Genomic DNA, 17707 nt, shown 5'->3' on the forward strand with positions numbered 1-17707 from the left:
GGGGAACTGGGCAAATGGTTTGAGCATCAAATGGTTTGAGCATCTTGGTAATCTTGGAGGGTAGGATTAGCAAGGGAAGGGAAGAACCTAGGTGTGAGGGGCTCGTAAGTTTGTGACTGATGGGTTATTCAAAAATGGTAAGAGGCATGAGCAAAGAGACGATGAAGGGAATAGATGTTAGGATGGAGCTCAGGGAAGGTTAAGAGGGTGGTAGTAGTAAGGGGAAGTGAGGTTGTGAGGTTGGTAGAGAGAGTGGTTAGATATGGGAAGTTGGATGTGAGATAGGCCCTATCATCTTCCAGCACTTCTTTTTGCTCGTGTGATGGGATCATCAGCTGCAAGGGTGGGATGTCAGTTATGTCATGCCTTGCAAATAATAGTGATGGCCTTTCTAGCAATGGCAACAAACCAGCAGTAACTCTGAGGGAGGACTACCCATGAGGCATACATATGCAATGAAAGCATCTGTCCTAAGTGCTATAAACCTGGCATGTGTAGACAGACATAAGATATTTTTCTCATCTTTGGACAAGTCTTGGAAAATTATGCATAGAGTTTTGGTCCCTATGGAATGTTCCCATTTGATTATTGGATGAGCAAATATGGTCCTGATTTGGAGCTGCTTCCATTGGATAAGCACGTGCATTGAGGTGATCTTCCGCTTGTAGAGCATCCACAAGCTCATGGTACACCACCATTGTGCTTTGTAGTGGGGCTTCATTGGTGTTGTCTTCCATTGCCTCATTATTGTGCACTAGCAATTGGAGTTCAAGCGTGGAGATGATTATCTTTAGGGATTGCATCTCATCCATTTTTTCTTTATATTTATGGTAGATGGACGTATATGCCTTCTTAAGCTTTCTCATTTGCAAGGTGACCTTCACCTATTGAGGAATGTCTTTAGTGGTATTGGACCATTGGTCCAAGAATTGTGTTGCACTGGCCTCTTGAGTAGTATCAAGTTGGTCCTTTATGATTCTGCATTCCATTGTAAGCTCTTCAATGCTGAATGTGCGTACTGCCAAAGATTGTTGCATGTCTTCAAGCTTGTCTTGGCAATGCTCGAGCTCTTCTTCTTTGTGAATTAGAGTGAGTCAAGCCACTGCCTCGGTCTGCTGAGCATGTGTGGAGGTCAAGGAGTTATAGTAGGTCTATAGGATTGTTGTTGCTTGTACTGCATTCTCAGCTATGTTTGGCTTTGGTGGAGGTTGGAGGTCACATCCCTCACTGCCTTCTCTTGAGCTTGGAGATCTTTGTTCATGCACACTTCAACCTCCTTATCATCTATTTGCGCCTGAAGTGCCTTGACCTCTTTGGTGATTGCCTAGAATTGGTCTTCGATTGCTACTACACTCTTTTTGTCCAATTCTTACGCATATTCCTCCTTGGCCAAGCTAGTGAATAGTTTGGATATTTGGATCATTTCGCTAGCTTGATGATGGAGAATGACAGATGGTGATAAGGATTGGTGATAATACTGATATAATTGGTTCCCATGTAGCCATCTTGATGATTCTATAGTACTTGTTGGGGGTAGTTCAAATGGCATTTCAGTCACTTGGGTATAGTAATCATACTATTGATATGGCAATAGCTCTCCTTGTGGCTCATGGATTGGCATGGCGATGGAGAATGACAGATGGTGATGAGGATTGGTGATAATACTGATACAATTGGTTCCCATGTAGCCATCTTGATGATTCTATAGTACTTGTTGGGGGTAGTTCAAATGGCATTTCAGTCACTTGGGTATAGTAATCATACTATTGATATGGCAATACTTCTCCTTGTGGCTCATGGATTGGCATGGCGTTGATGGGCAGTATTGGTGCTGATGTAGTCTCAGGATTTGGTGCTGATCTTGCCTCATGCTTTGGCTATTGTTGTTGTTCGAGATATGTTGGTTTGCAATTGTGCACCAAGCTATAGCATCTCATGAGGCAATTCCTTAATTGCAACCTCTAGAATAAGCATTTTGCATGATGTATCTGCATTTGCCAATGTGATAGTAGGAAAAGTTGGTGATGGCTCCCATGCTAGTGAAAAGGGGATGTCCAACTCCTCAATAGGTTTTGGTGACTGGGGTAGTCATTTCTCGTTCTTGTAGCTCTTTTTTATGATTACATCCAATAAGACTTAGTGTGGAATTTTACATTTTTGGCCTTATGAACCATCTAGCTTTTTTTTTTAAAGAAGATGACTAAGTTCTGGATCTAGTCCTGCTTTGGTTTTCTACTCAGCAATACAAATGTGCAGAATGGAAGGGATCGATTCTTGCCACACTTAACCCCCAAGATTATAGATAGGAATTGTATTGCTTCCTTGAGGTGAGGGTTAATGATGGTGCAAAATAATATGCCATCCTTATGGAGCATTGTGCCCTTGGCAAGGAGAGGCTGTACTTCGAGAAATTTAGCATATATCAAAGGAGGATTATCCTGCTTGTGGAGGACCAAGTGGGTGACTATAATATTCAGGAGACAATTGGAGAGATTCCTACTAGTAGGAATCAATGTGGAGTAGCCACAAGGATCTCAATATGAAGGGAATCCACGACAAGAACACAGATGGTGCTGGATAGATGTTGAGTTGATCTGAGGTGCTTTGCAAAATTTGGTCAGTTCTTCTAGACCTTTGACTGACTGTATTGTTGAGGATAATGTTGAGTGATGGTGCCATACTTGCCAACCTATGTATTGCTGGAGTGGTAAGAATGGAGAAAGTCCCTGATGTATGTGGTCATTGTAGGACTGTCTTCCAAGGATTTTAGGCTCTCATACAAATTTCCCAGACCCCTTTGCTCTAAGAAAGTTGTTGTTGCGTTGGAAAGAGGATAAGTTGATGTAGGTGGCCACACAAGTTCTATTGACTAGGCCCCGTCAATGGTTGTGTAGTCCGATGGTGACTCGGGTGGCATTTGTTCTTCTTAGGTTTTCATGTCCTACACAAAATCCTCCTCAGAGCCATCACTCTGAACCACAAATGCCTGTGGTCACCGTGGTTGAGAGGAGGTAGATGGCTTCAAACTCTAGAGGGGATCTCATAGTTGAGGCAGTGGGCTATTTTTGCGCATCCTATTTGGTGGCAGCATTGTTTTTGAACCTACATCCATGTGCATATGGTGTGTCAATGATAATTAAAGTAGTTGGCATGCAGGTATGACATTTGTGTGTGTTTGTGAGAGATCTTATTTTTACACATGCTTTGAGAGTGTGGAATGTGACACAATTATTCATGCAATTGACTATGTGTCTAAGCAAAAGTGTGTGAGTGCATGCGACCTAGTAGCTAGGCAGGGACTAATTATATGCTTTTTTTTTTGTTGCTAGGACTTTGAAGATAGTGGGAGAGAAGGAAGGAGCCCCACCTACGGCTTTCTCACATACACAATGGGGGAATACACACAAAGGTGAAGGCTAAAAATAGTTTTCCTCTTCTTAGTTGTGAAAGCCAAAAGAAATCTAGTATAAAGAAATAGAAGAACCCTACATGTGGGTCTCAAACCAAACTCAACTAACTAAGGTGGCATATTAACTAAGCCATGAACTAGAGTACATAAGGATAGCTGTCATCTAGCTATTATTCATGGGCGGTGTACCAACCGCATCTGCAACTAACAAGTCGGTGACATGAATGCACAATGGTCACCCTGGCATATCATGAGTGGAGTTCGATATCTCAACACTCTCCCTCGAGCTCAATCCCAATTTTTGCACACCAAGCAGGTCTTTGAACTTGTGCAGCTTCTCTATGCCCAATGCCTTCATGAATATGTCAGCTACTTGATCCTCTGTGCTGACATAAACTAGATCAATAAGACCTAGTAAAAACTTTCTCCTGCACATAGTGATAATGCACCTCAATGTGCTTTGTTCTAGCATGATAGATTGGTTTATTTGCCAAGCGTATACTGCTCATGTTGTCATAATAAATGACAACTGGCCCATCTGTAGACTGATGCATATCATAAAGTAGCTTATGCAACCAAGCTACCTCACATGCAGCCATTGCTACACCCCTGTACTCAGCCTCTATGCTCAACAAGGCAACCGTAGGCTGTTTCTTGCTGCTCCAAGTGACTGCAGCACTCCCAAAAGAGAACACATATCCATTGGTAGATCGTTTATCAGAAATACTACTAGCCCAATCAGCATCGGTGTGTCCATGCAACTGTATCTGAAACCCAGTCTTATAAAATAATCCATACTGCAATGTGGACTTCACATACCTGAGTATGCGTCTAGCCACATCCAAATGCGGTTTCCTTGGAGCTTGCATAAATTGACTTACTCCTGACTTACCAATCCAATAGCATAGCTCAAATTTGGCCTGGTAATAGTCATATAAATCAAACTTCCTACTATGCATCTGTACATAGTAGGGTCTTCCAGAAGCTCAGCTTCACATTCTGCTCCAAAGGAACTGAAATAGGCTTACAGCCTATCATCCCATATTTGGACAGATGTCCAATCCATACCGCCTCTACAAGAGCCGTATTCCACTTGGTGATCTAATCACCGCAATGCCCAAGAAATAACACAGCTCTCCCAAATACTTCATCTCAAACTTCTGCTTCAATAGCATTTTCACATGAAGGATATCTTCATCACTATCACATGTGATGATCAAATCATCAACATAAATGACAAGCAGCATAATGCCTTTCTCTGTTTTTCTCACATAAAGTGAGAAATCTACCTTGGAAATCTAAAATCCAATAGTGACAAGATACTACCCTATCTTGTCAGACCATGCTCTAGGTGCTTGCTTCAAGCCATACAAGGCTTTCTTCAACCTGCAAACAAACTCAGGATGAACAGCATGAACATAACCTAGTGGCTACTCCATAAAGACCTCTTCTTGCAAATCACCATGCAAGAAGGCATTCCTTACATCCATCTGATGTAAAGACCATCCCTTTGATGTAGCCATCGCAATGACTGCTCTTACGGTTGCCATCCTTGCAACCGGACTAAATGTTTCTTCATAATCAATGCCATATGTCTGTGCATACCCCTTGACAACTAATCTTGCCTTATATCTATTTACAGAACCATCTGCATTGTGCTTTAGGTATTTGGCCACACAATGACTTCCAGTAACGATTTTGCATCAACAAGCAATAAGGATGATTCTGTAACTCCCAATATCTCTGTGAACAGGCATACGATGCAATTTTTATGGTAACTTTTCACCGACCTACAGAACAATGGTCGCACAGCAAAAATAGGGCCTTTTTCTCAGTGCTTGCGGAGAACTTCTGCCTCCAAAATGGGCCCCGAAATGGCCTCAAATGGCCGTTTTGGAGGCAGAGAACTTCCACCTCCAAAATGGGCCCTGCAACATATACTGCCCTCTCGCCACACCACGAAGGGCGTCTCAATCTGAGACAATGCACTCTTGCACTTTCCGGCTATGCTACCTGCAGAGATTTGCGTCCAAACTCGAAAAAGAAAAGCAACACTAGTCCTCTTACTAGGACACCGCGAACTTGGTTTGCTTTCTTGAGCTCCTTACCACGAACCAGGCTTTGATACCATGTGAAGATAGTGGGAGAGAAGGAAGGAATCTCACTTGTAGCTTTCTCACATACACAATGGGGGAATACACACAAAGGTGGAAGCTGAAAACAATTTTCCTCTTCTTAGTTGTGAAAGCCAAAAGAAATCTAGTATAAAGAAATAGAAGAACCCTATATGTGGGTCTCAAACCAAACTCAACTAACTAAGGTGGCATACTAACTGAGCCACGAACTAGAGTACATAAGGATAGATGTCATCTAGCTATTAATAATGGGCGGTGTACCAACCGCATCTACAGCTAACAAGTCGGTGACATAAATGCACAACGGTCACCTTCGCATATCACGAGTGGAGTTTGATATCTCAACAAGGACGGCATCACTTCTGAGCCCTAGGTTGAAATCGATTGATGCTACCTATATGTGCGAAGATGTACATATGCAAGTGAGTGCTCGTGATACAATCTAATCCTAACTAAGGAGGAGTTTGGTTTCCCAAATCTTTTTTGTTGGGGATGGCTTGCATGTTAAAGTAGTAGTGCTTCAGTTGACTTCCGTTTATTATTGTGTTGAATTAGACTCCATCCAATGTTTCTAGTAGCACAACTCCAGTAGGATTCATCTTTCTGACTCGGTGGTCTTGACCTAGATACTCGAGTTTGCCCTTGTGTACTTTGGCATTGTATAACAAGACCAAGTCACCTTCCTTGATGTCTTTAGCTTTAAGATTTTTATCAAACCATGCCTTTCTTTTGCATTTTTCTATTATCATGGCATGGTAGGAGACTAGTCTTGTCTCTGTATGCTTCTCCAATTCATAGAGTCTTTCTTTCAAGGATTCATGATCTCCCATGCGTTTCTGTACTACTATGCATAGGCTTGGTATTACAAATTCTAGTGGGACCATAGCTTCAAGGCTGTACACCAATTGAAAAGGCATATTCCCTATACTGACCTTGAGTGTGGTTTGGTATGCCCATAAGGCAGCATTCAATTTCTCTACCCAATCAGAACGCTGTGGTTCTACTACCTTGGTGAGGATAATGCATAATATTTTGTTGGTGGATTTGGCCTGTCCATTCCCTTGGGGGTAGTAAGGTGTGCTTTTTCTATGGATTACGATAAAGGCAAACAAGAGTTCTTGGATTACTTCATTGACAAAATGTGTGCCTCTATCCAACACAATTTCAATGGGGCATCCAAATTGGGTGATCACATTCTCATTAAGAATTTTGTTGTGCTTTCGACATCTTCCTTTCTGATTTCTTTAGCTTCAATCCATTCGTAAAGTAATTAGTGGCCACAATGATCTGAGCATGCTTGTGTTCCCTTTGCTGCTACTGGATGGATGGGACCCACATTGTCAATCCCCCATTTTTCAAATGGTTTTTGTGCAACAACTGTTGTTAGGGGATTAAAGTCTTTGTGTTGTGGTTTAGTAGTCCGTTGGCATACATCACAACCTTTGACATATTCGTAGCCATCTACCCAAAGTGTTGGCGACCAGTAGCCTGTGAGGAGGATTTTTCTTGCTATGGCTTCCCCTTGGAAGCATCCTCCTACAATGCCTTCATGGACTTCACTCAGGATTGGCATGATCTCATGAGGCATTATACATCTTCTTAAAACCTCATATTTGCCCATGTTGTACAGTTTTCCTATAATGAGTTGATAGGGTGAGGGTTTTAAAATTAGTTTTTTGGCATCCACTGATTTCATTTCAGGGGGTGGCCTTCCTGCCATTAAGTAATGTGGCACAACATCTATTTGAAATAGTATGGTATTTGGCAAGTCGTCTTCTACTCCAGTGGCTTCTTCCTCCCAACTTGACATGAGACGTGTGATCAACAATGTAGTGTTGGGCACCTTTGCAGACCACTATTTTTAAGTTGAATTCTTAAAGCAAGAGGAGCCATCTGGTTATTCTTCATGTTGTACATGGACGGTTCACAAGATAAAGCAATGCTTGATGGTCATTGTAGAAGACGAAATCATTTGCCAACAGATAGTGCCAAAATTTCTTAACACTATACACCATTGATAGGGCTTCTCTTTCTGTGGTGGTATAGTTGATCTCCGCATTATTGAGTTGTCGACTGGCAAAGTAGAATGGGTATTCTTTCTTATGTTCACTAGGTTGACAAAGCACACTCCCAATTGCATACTTGGATCCATCAATATGAACATGAAAATAAATATCCCAATTGGGAGTATAAGGATGGGTGCTGTGATTAGGTGCCACTTGAAAAGCTCAAAGGCTTGGTCACACTTTTCTATCCATAAGAATTCCACTAATAATTTGTAAAGTGGTCTGGCTATCATGGCATACCGCAATATAAATCTTCTATAATAGCCAGCATGTCCCATAAAGAACTGTACACCTTACTCTTTTTCAAAAAAATGGAAATCTCTTGACTCAACAGATTTCACTGTAGTGTCTCACTTGATGCATGGGCCTTCCTTTTTCACAAAGGCCACGAAATGCATCCACTGGCATCTCCAATACCATATAATTATTATGACAAATTTGAGGCTTTGTTCAAGACATCCCATCCTACAAACATAGAGCAGCAAAGGAACTTCAAGCTGTCCAGTTAGAAAGACACAGAAATACCAGGTGAAGTTCATAGCATCTTAGATTAGTGTGGTTTCTATAGCTTTTAGGGAATTAACCAAGCATGTGGTGGAAGTATAGAAACAAGAGCTGGTGTTAGTGTATAGGTCACACAATTTGAAGCAAGATTGGATACAATTTCAAAAGATATCCAAAAGGCATCTACTATACAGGTGGTCATATTTATATACCTTTGTAAGACTAGAATAAGTCCAATCATACAAATTTAGATTTTTTGTTGTTCTAAAGACCAAAAATCTACACAGAAAATAAAAGAGAAAATGAAAGAGAAGGAAAAAGAGGTAAACAAAAACTTTTATGGAAAACAAAAGGAAGACATACTTAGCAAGCAAAGCAACACTTATGTCATCATCACTACCCAAGCATAAGCAACTATACTAGGTTTCTAAAGACCTGCGGAGTCTCTTGGGCAAACCTGACAAAGTGTGGATCGTACTTAGCCTAGTGCACACAAGATCAGTGGAAGAACTAAGGAGGATCAAAGCACACTAAATAAGACATGAGAGGGAGATAGCAAATCTATATCTCTTGCAATGTGTGTGTTTTCAACAATACATGATAAGCCTCTTATATAGAGAGTGCCCTTTGAATAGTCAACATCTGTGGGATCCTCTGATCCACATCTCTCCTTGTGGATATCCTCAATCCACATCTCCACAGCATGTAGTCCACATCCTAGGGTGGTTACTTTAATACATTCCTCAGCACATACCTTAGCCTTTAATCTATGTGCTCATGGCACCATATCTCTCAACACCTCCCCTTGGTGCCATGATCCTTTGGCTAATGCAAGGTGGTCAGATGTGAGTTACAAATCCATCACCTTCCCTTAGTGCATGCATTGCTACTTAAGGTGGTCAAGTGTCGTTTACATGTCAATACCTCCCCTGGGTGCTTTCATAGCTACTCTCAGGTGGTTAGGCTTGATTTACCAATGTGTGGGCTAAAGGTGGCAAGGTTTTTCTTCTCAATATATATTGTCGATGTCGTTGTCTCTTTTTACTTAACTTCACTTGATGCATGATGCTTTGTTCTTTCATGTGTCTTAATGCTTTATGTGTGGATGCCATGTTTTGTACTATGATTATCTCATGCACTTGTGCTTCTGGCATGCTTTGTGCAGTCATGCATCGCTTTTCCATTTGTTGGAAAGGTCTTACCAATTGATTTCTTTCAATATTGGCAATGTCTAATTGCTAACAATGATTCTGATCTGATAGGCACGTAGAGCTCAAAAAGACAATGACTTTTCCTTTTTGGAGCGTGTGCAAATTCCTCTTGGATTGCAAGTTACGGCTTGTCAAAGTTTCTGTGAAGAAGAGGGCCTTTGATTATGTGGCACAGGGATTCACATGCAGAATTCAAAACTGTGCTTGGTAAGGGCCTCTATGCTTAGGTGGCACTACTGATTGTGCATGCTAATGTGACATAATTAACCCTAACTCTAACCATGGTGGGTTAAGTTCACTAGACCTTGATTGAGCCTTATCTGCCAGGTGGCGAAATTTTGACCAAGGAACATTAAACTAAACCTAGGTTTAACCACAATTTGGTTCCACCACGTGGCTTTTTGAGAACCTTAGGAAGAGTTTGTGGACAAGCTAAGAAACAGAGATGGCGCGTCATCGCTGAGCTGTGTCTCACTGTGATGAGGCGGTGGCCTTGTTGTACAGGGCTGGAGATAGGATGTTCGCTAATGAAGGCTAGCTGTGATAGAGCAGTAGAGGCTCACGTTGACGAAGATTTGAGCTCGGTTGGCTGTTGGTGTCGTTATGAAGGTGGGTGCTCGGTAGGCATTGTGATCTATCATTTTGATGGAGCGGGTTGTCAATCGATGGTGAAACTGGTTGTGTAGGAGCGATTGGTTGGCTCGTCTTCTGTAGGTGCTATCGAGCTGAAGTCAATGCTATAGGTCCTTATTGCAGAGTCTGATGTGCCTTTGTTGCCCGTTGCATAGGAGGCTGCAAAAGTCTAGTCATCGATGTGTGAGGCTGCTCTATGGAAGCTGTTCATTGAAGGAGTCACAATCTGTGAGGCTTGGAATTACAGTGCAGGATGTTGCAGATGACGATTCATGGGTGTGATGTCCATTCGGTTGAAGCCTTTCGTTATGGAGACGGGTCAACACATAGAAAGCTCGCAAAGTGAAGTCAAAGTAGTACATCAGAAGCTCGTAGCTATGGGTGCCTTGGGCGAGCAATTTGGTTAACGAGGAGTAAGCCGTTATGTTATTTTTTTGTTGTTGGGGCTACATGGCGAGAGAGGAAGCTCGTAAGCTGGGAAACATCTCGACATCTATCTCCCCAATCTAGTGCAACCTCTGTACGTTGGTCTGGACATTGCCATGCGCCAGCCAGAAGCTCACAAAGAGCTCGTCCTGTAGCTCAATGGATGCAGCATTTTGGGAGCTTCGTCCTGCTGAGGCCGAGCTGCGAACTGTGAGATCTAATAAAACACAAGAATCCCCTCTTAAAGTGCAGTGCAGCTCACAAAAGTAACAAGGATAGATTCCTTCTCCAAAAGCACAAGCATCTTTGTACATAAAGTCTTGAAAGTTAGGAACATATGGTACAAATAAATCATCTATAAAACGCTTAACTTGGCTAAGCTTATGTAAAATGATAAGGCAAGTATTGATAGAAAGAAGACGTTGCATAAACTCAAATTCATAAGTGAAAAGATAAAAGTTTGCTAAAAAGATGGCACAATTAGTGCCCATGGGGATTCCTATAATTTGTTGAAACAAACAATCACCTATTGTGATGTAAAGATTATCTAAAAGAAAATCTATCCCAAAGCAAGCATCTTCAACACTTAATACGTTTGTGTATCTTTTCTTTTTAGAACCAATGTCATGATCTTTATTTTTTAGCCATAGAAAGTTAAAACATAAGGCTGTTTTCTCAACTTTTAGCACTATCGTTGTCAAATCTCACGTTGAAAACTTCAACCACTAGTTTTTTTATTCTAAACTTCAAGTCTTCCAACTCTGTCTTTGTGTAAAGCATGGTAAAATCATAGGTTTGAAGGAGAATAGGAGACTCTTTTTCCTAAATGCTTGGAGAGGAATTTAAAAATTTTACAACAAGAATCACTCCTACAAAGTCATTTAAAATCCAGCTTGAGTGCGAGAGGACATTTGGCTCCTTTAATAAGTCCCTCCAAAGTTCATGGACAATAGGCAGAATGGCTTTGAAGCAGTAGCTTGGCCATTTAGAGACATCCCATCAAAGTAGTCTCACAAGCAACTGCAATAAATCTTGGCTTTTTTGGAGTTTTGTGGAACTTCCAAGGAGCAGAAAGAAAAGGGATACTTGGATTGCAAACAAACCCAGAAGACTTGCAAAAACTCTGGTGTTTTGAGATCAAATCCTTTTGAGAAACCAAGGCAGGGGCATAAGTTTTGGCAGATGAGTTCACTTCTCTCAAAAGACATTCTAAGTAAAACTTTTTGCAAATAAAAACAAAGTTATTAGAACATTTGTCCATATAAGAAATGACAAAAATTCCTATGGAATTTTCGAAGAAGAGTTTCATCTTCTTTAGAAGGATGGTTACTTTGCTTTGAGCAATTAATCGAAGGAACTTCTTCTAGTTTCAAAGCAAGTTTCTCTGAGATCTTCCCTTTCCATTCTGATAAGATATTTTGAACTCCTAAACATTCTTCTAATTGCAAAACAAACTTTGAGATTCCCTTATCGATAGCTTTTAAAAGGCAAGATTCTTTAAAAGAGTACAATCGAAATCTCGTGCCTTTCATGAAAAGGTCTCTTAAGTTACTAGAAAGCAAAATTGAGGTGTAGGCTATGACTACATGTCCTAAATCAGCATCAATAAAGCTTTGGAATCTCTTACTTTTACAACAACAAGGTTCTCTAAGGATAGAAAATTTTAAATGCTCTGAAAGCCTTTTACCTATCTCTCCATAGTTGATAGCCTTTTGTTCTAAAGTTTTTACATTCTTCCAAGCTACTACCAGATGCTTCCAAATTCTTCTCACAAAATGAGGGAGAGAATCCATTACTTTAGGAGACTTCGAAATTGAGTTTAAGCCTATCTTGTCAAGAGAGAGAGAAGTAAAAATACAAATCAAGAGTTCCTTATTTAGATATACTTCTTTGCTTTGAAAGGAAGCTTTAACTTTTAAGAAGTGATCCAAAGAAGTTTTAAGTCATATATAATGGAGCTTATATAGATTCAAATCCTCAAAAGAGAAGTTTTCCAAGGTGTATTGAAGTTTAAAAAGAACTTTGACATTACATTTTTCAAAAAATTTTATTGAAAAAAGACCCAGAGACATTAATCTATCTAGGTAGAGTAGTCTTCTTTTATAGTCTCGAGAGGCAAAAACTCTTAGAACTGAGGAAGTTAAAGAAACTAAAGGATGCGGAAGAGGAGGAAGAGGAAGTGAGCAAGGCAACTCACGAACAACATGTGAGATTGCTAGAGAGCTACGACAACCCCATAACATAACTTTAGGTTTCCATACAAGGTTAGGTATATGACTATGTTGGTAAAGAGGAATGTTAAAGGGCTTGATATGAGTTCTCCATATCAAAGGGTTCTTTTTGGAGATTCTTTTATTTTTACGAAGAGTTGATTCTCCTTCCAAATTAAAACCTCTTGGGAAGAAAGTGTGTAAAGTTCTCATCCAAAACAATTCACAAGGACGAGCAACCTTCTAAAAATCCTTGGCATTATTAAAATGGCTCTCTATATGCTCAATGGAAAAGCAACAAAAAGATTTGAAACCAGACTTTGCCATTGCCGCATATAAAGGTTTTAAATTCTCAATCAAGGAATTCTTCCTATGAACTTTTCTAGCTTCCCTATGTTCTTGAAAACGAATAAAAGCTATCCTATAGGTTTGTCCTACATAAAGCATATTACTACTATGTATGTTATATACAACATAAATTACTATGAATAGGACTAATAGAAACACAAGTCTTCTAAGACGTCTTAGTTTATTAAGAATTTTTATGTTATTATTAGTATAATGAGTGCTAACTAATAAAGCCTTAAAGTTAGACCAATTAATGTTACCTTGCCCAAAATCATGAAGATTATTCATGTTTGCCCTAGCTAAAAAGTTAACCCTTTCTCTATATATGTTTCTTCTAACTTTTTTGTTTTTAATTTATCGAGCTAAACCGAACTAAATCACCTACCAAAGAGACAAGACCATCACTAGTTTATAATCCTTCCTACCAACTTCAATGTGTGGGGAGACGTTTCAAGCACAAGTTTGTGTTCCTTTATTTTGAAGACATGCATCACAGCTTTTGCATTTCTAGCCTCTACCAAAAGACTTTGTGCATCTTTAACATTTTAATCAACTTCTTATGTGGTGTAAATTCGTGATCTTATCGTTAGACTTAAAGGCCATAGGATTAAAGAATTAGAAGTAAGCAACAGGGGTCATCATCCTGAAGTGACGGTGACCCCATTGCACTTAGTCATGCAAGCCTCTGTCTAGCATAAGGCCTGGGAATATGAGATTGATAGACAATGTAAGGGGGAAGCTGCTCTCCAGCTGGCAAAAGGACTGTTAAGCCAGGGATCCCTACATCAGCATTTCACGAGGACACCCATTCCGTGCGCATGAAATGTCAACACAAAGAGGGATAAAATCTGTAGTCTGTTTTACAGAACCTATTTTGGGCAATAGAAAGGAAGAGGGATGCATGCAAAACAACAAAAGAAAAGAGAGACTCAGGGCGAAGATCAAAGAACTCAGCAGAAGTCTTGAGACTAGAAAACCCTGGATCCCACCATTGTGAAGAGACCTAATTACAGTGATCTAATCTGGGTTAGACGCTGGAAACCTGAGATATACCTGCATCTTTAAAGCTCATCTGCTCAAGGTAAAGGGCATGCAAGTGCCCTTTTACTCAGATAGGATCTGATTGTAGACTTTGGACGTAGTACAGTGTGATCCATGTTGACAGGAATCAGAGAATCCATGATGTTCAAGGTACAGGGCATTCAAGTGCCCTATTACTCAGAATCTGATTGTAGAATTTGGGCGTGGTACAGTGGGATCCATGTTGACATGAATCAGAGAAGCCCATGATGCACTTCTTAAGATGGAAGGAGTTAACTGTGATGAGTCAATAAGATCCATGTGTGTCTGAGGCTTCCTGGCTTCATGGTGAACATGCCTGAACCTTGCATCAAGCTCTCAAAATGCTCTGCTGCCCTTTCTTTTAACTTTTCAAGGTTGTAATCCCTTATCCCTACAACTTATCCCTGCAAGATACCACAGTCACACGAGCCTGATATGTAGCAAGCACATGATCTTTGTCAGCGGGCACAGGGTATTTCCTACATGCAGACTTGCTTTGATGCTCTACCTTTTAGACTTCATTCCTCGAGGCAGTAATTCTGGGCTCTCCATTATCCTCTCTTCCAAAAGCTTGGCCTGCAAGCTATTGCTTCTGTAAAGCTTTGGCCAATTCCCAGCTTCAGCAAAGGGCGCGGTTGCTTTAAGAGCCCTTGAGCCCTGGCCACCCATACCCTTGACAGGTTGCTTGTAGAAAGGGGAGCATAGTGACACTTCTTCTTTATCTGAAAAGAAGTTGGCTCCTGCAACTGCAGCTGTTGTGAAGTTTGAACTTTGTACTTCTTCAACACCATGACGACCCCCTTCCATCCTCACTGGAGTGTCTGATAACCTGAACATCCTCCCCTTCCAAAACTCTTGGGAGGATATTGACCCATCACTCCTCCATCCACTACCATCATCTCTCCTGCCCATGTTTTCCTCATTGTCATCCACTCTCCAGTTTCCCTCATCCCCCTTACCATGTCTGCTCTCACTTGCAAATCCCCAATCACTACTTCCTTCATCATCACGTTCAACCTTCACCCGAGCTTCACCATTCCTAAAACCATCCTCTCCTGGATCCTTGACACCCAGCTTGTTGAGCCCCTCTGGTCTGCTTCCATGAGATCCAATAGGAGCTCGGTGCCTTCTCCTCCTCGAGGAGTGCTTGCGGTTCGTCCACAGGCTACCATTATTACTATTATAGTGATCAGCAAGCATGTTAGCATCCAAGACCCATTCTGAGTCACCTCCCATGTTATTATCCCTGGGCAGTCGAAGAGGGTATAAGTCATCAGATGAAACTGCATCATCAGATGGAGATTGGGCAGTTGGAGCTTGCATCAAACGCGTGGAAACTGATGTTTGTGCTTGCAGTTTCCTCACATCTTCTATCAGAGTCTGAGCTTGATTAGCCTCAGCTTGCTGCTCGTGGTCACCTTCGACCTGGTACATTCTTCTGGTACGCAAAAACATCTCGAGCTCGTCCCTTAAATTGTCTAAAGCCACGCTTTTCTGTTCCAGCTGAAGCCTTGCCTCAGAAAGTTTCATTTGAACTCTCTCTTCACGCCAACCCTCGGCCATTTGAAGCATTTTACGTTCCTCGTCAATCTCATCTTTCGCTTTGGAGTGTTCTCTCTTCAACTCCTCCACCTCTGCTTTGTCTTCCCCTATCTCCCTTGCAAGTTCTTCGCATACATCCTCCATTAGTTGCCGGGCTTTTTTTTCTTTGTCTAGCTCTTTCATGGCTTTTGAAGCCGCCTTTTTGGCCTCTGACAGGTTCCTCGATAGCTTCCTTTTTTCTGTCTCCAACTTCTTTCTCGCCTTCCTTTCCTCTTCCAACTCTCGCCCTATCGACAACATAGCAGCTTGTATGTTGTCTTGCTCCCTGCTTCTTAGCATGGCTCTTTCGTCCGCGCACCTTTTCAACAAGCTGTCTACCTCTATGCGGGCTGACTTCTGCGCGGACTCGAGCTCCTGCACGCGGGCACGAGCGTGCTCGAGCTCCGCGCGTAAGGCTGACACAACTGCCGTGTTAGAGTTCCTTCTGTGTTGAAAGGAGCGCAAGCGATTGAATTCGATGGCGTAATCTGCGGGGGAAGCAGCTTCGCGAAGGCGGAACTTTTCCGCGAGGGCAGCGACCTGCTTCATGGCCTCAATCTACGAAAAAAAAAAATTTTTTTAATCAATGAAACCAGAAGAACCGATTGAGGGAGCGCAAAATTCAAAAGAAACCAGAAGAACCGATTGAGGAAGCGGGGCAGCGAAGTGCGAAATGGCAGGGATGAAAGAAAACGATGAGAAAAACGAAACAGCTGAAGCACAGGATGAAGTAGGAGGAGGGAAGCGCACCCCGAGGGGGGGGGGGGAGGAGTCGGGGAGGAGGAGGTGGGAGGAGGAGGAGAAGGAGGAGGGGGGGGGGGAGGGGAGGAGGACGGCGATGGTGGAGGGGGGGAGGGGGGAGGAGGGCGGGGAGGCCATGGAGCTGCAGGAGGAGAAGAAGAAGAAGAAGAAGAAGAAGGGGAAGCGATATAAAGAAAGATGGCGAGTTAGAGAAGAACAGCAGAGGAGACAAAGAGGAGGACGGCTGAGGCGGCGACGATTCTGTTTTTTAAACCTTGGACGAGGCGTCGGAAGTGGACGGCGGTGGGCTGCACCGCCGCTGCAGATGGCTGCACGGACTGCCTTCCGACGCATCGAAGTCCTTGCCACCGCCGTAATTGGGCGCCGCTCCGCCCCTCCTTGGCATCTCCGCCGCCCCCCATAGCGTCGCCGCCAGCTTCCTTGCCGTAACTGCCCTCCCGTTCGCCATCGCCGCCACCCTTTCCGTCACTCCTGCTTCCTCCTCCTCCAGACCTCCGCCTCCTCCCCCTCCTCCTCCTCCTTTCACCTGCACTTTCCTCTTCCGCCTCCTCCTCCTCCTCCTCCTCCTCCTCTCCTCCGCCATTCCCCCCCCCCTCCCGCACTCTCCGCCGCCTATCCCCCCTGCTTCTGCTTCTCCCCTTCCTTGCTCGCCCACACTCACTCCGCCACTTCTCATTTTACACCGCCCGCACTCCCCCTGCTTCCTTTCCCCCCTTCCTTGCTTCCTCCATCTGCGCTCCCTCCTCCGCCCACCTGCGTCGCCTCATCGCTCCTCTGCCCGTTGCGTCTCATTGTGGGCGCTTTGGGCAACACAGGCCGCGCACCATTCCAACCTCCCCCCCCCCCCCAAACAAGCTCAACAATCTACCACCCACACACTTCATAACCTGTCGCCATCCTCCCACACCACAATCATCTCCACTCCCGCCCACACATTCCTGACAATGTTAGACATTTATTTCGGCCAGCCTGCACGAGCGCCTCTCCTTTTCGCCTCAGGATCTTCAACGACACGGCGTTCACGGCTCTTGCAGCGGGAAGGCAAGGTGGCATCACGAGGATTAGCTCAAGTTTTTGATTTTCAAATCGGAAAGCGAACGAACGAAGGGTAACTCGCAAAGCGGCTCGTCCAAAGCTGCAACCCCACCAAAGCCAGAGCTCCAGCAACGGAAATTTAAAAATTGATGATAATTATTTATGTGAAATTTCGCCCTATCGTATCTTTTTTTTTTAACTTTATTATGCGATCAAATTATAATGTTTTTTTCCCCGTAAAAAAATTTATTATGTGATCAAATTATAATGTTAATGCCTCTCAAGACTCTCTCTCTCTCTCTCTCTCTCTCTCTCTCTCTCATGG

General features: G+C 42.7%; 1 protein-coding gene and 1 pseudogene across 2 annotated transcripts in view; one reads left to right on the forward strand and one right to left on the reverse strand.

Annotated features, from left to right (window-relative positions):
* LOC147899263 (cytochrome P450 703A2 pseudogene) overlaps positions 1-10240 on the forward strand; it is a 119410-nt pseudogene extending 109170 nt beyond the window's left edge. Inside the window, exon 3 of the transcript XR_015541376.1 lies at positions 10114-10240. The product of XR_015541376.1 is annotated as a cytochrome P450 703A2 pseudogene (transcript). The remainder of the gene's footprint in view (positions 1-10113) is intronic.
* A 3641-nt stretch (positions 10241-13881) lies between these two features.
* Positions 13882-16877, reverse strand: LOC147899264 (uncharacterized). The gene is made up of 2 exons (XM_087378721.1): positions 16601-16877; positions 13882-16143 (listed from the first exon to the last, which is right to left on the reverse strand). Exons 1-2 carry the CDS (start codon positions 16793-16795, stop codon positions 14509-14511), a joined length of 1830 nt encoding a protein of 609 aa, XP_087234847.1. The 5' UTR covers positions 16796-16877; the 3' UTR covers positions 13882-14508.
* Positions 16878-17707: the final 830 nt, after the last annotated feature.

Source organism: Dipteris shenzhenensis, chromosome 8, assembly GCF_047967505.1.
Source record: "Dipteris shenzhenensis isolate YYH24624 ecotype China chromosome 8, Dip_SZ_1.0, whole genome shotgun sequence".
NCBI classification, from domain to species: Eukaryota; Viridiplantae; Streptophyta; class Polypodiopsida; order Gleicheniales; family Dipteridaceae; genus Dipteris; species Dipteris shenzhenensis.

Coding starts and splice junctions, on each gene's coding strand:
- LOC147899264 (XM_087378721.1), bottom strand. CDS start 16,795: ATGGCGAACGGGAGGGCAGTTACGGCAAGGAAGCTGGCGGCGACGCTA. Junction 16,144..16,600: donor CTTCCGACGCCTCGTCCAAG/GTTTAAAAAACA, acceptor TTTTTTTCGTAG/ATTGAGGCCATGAAGCAGGT.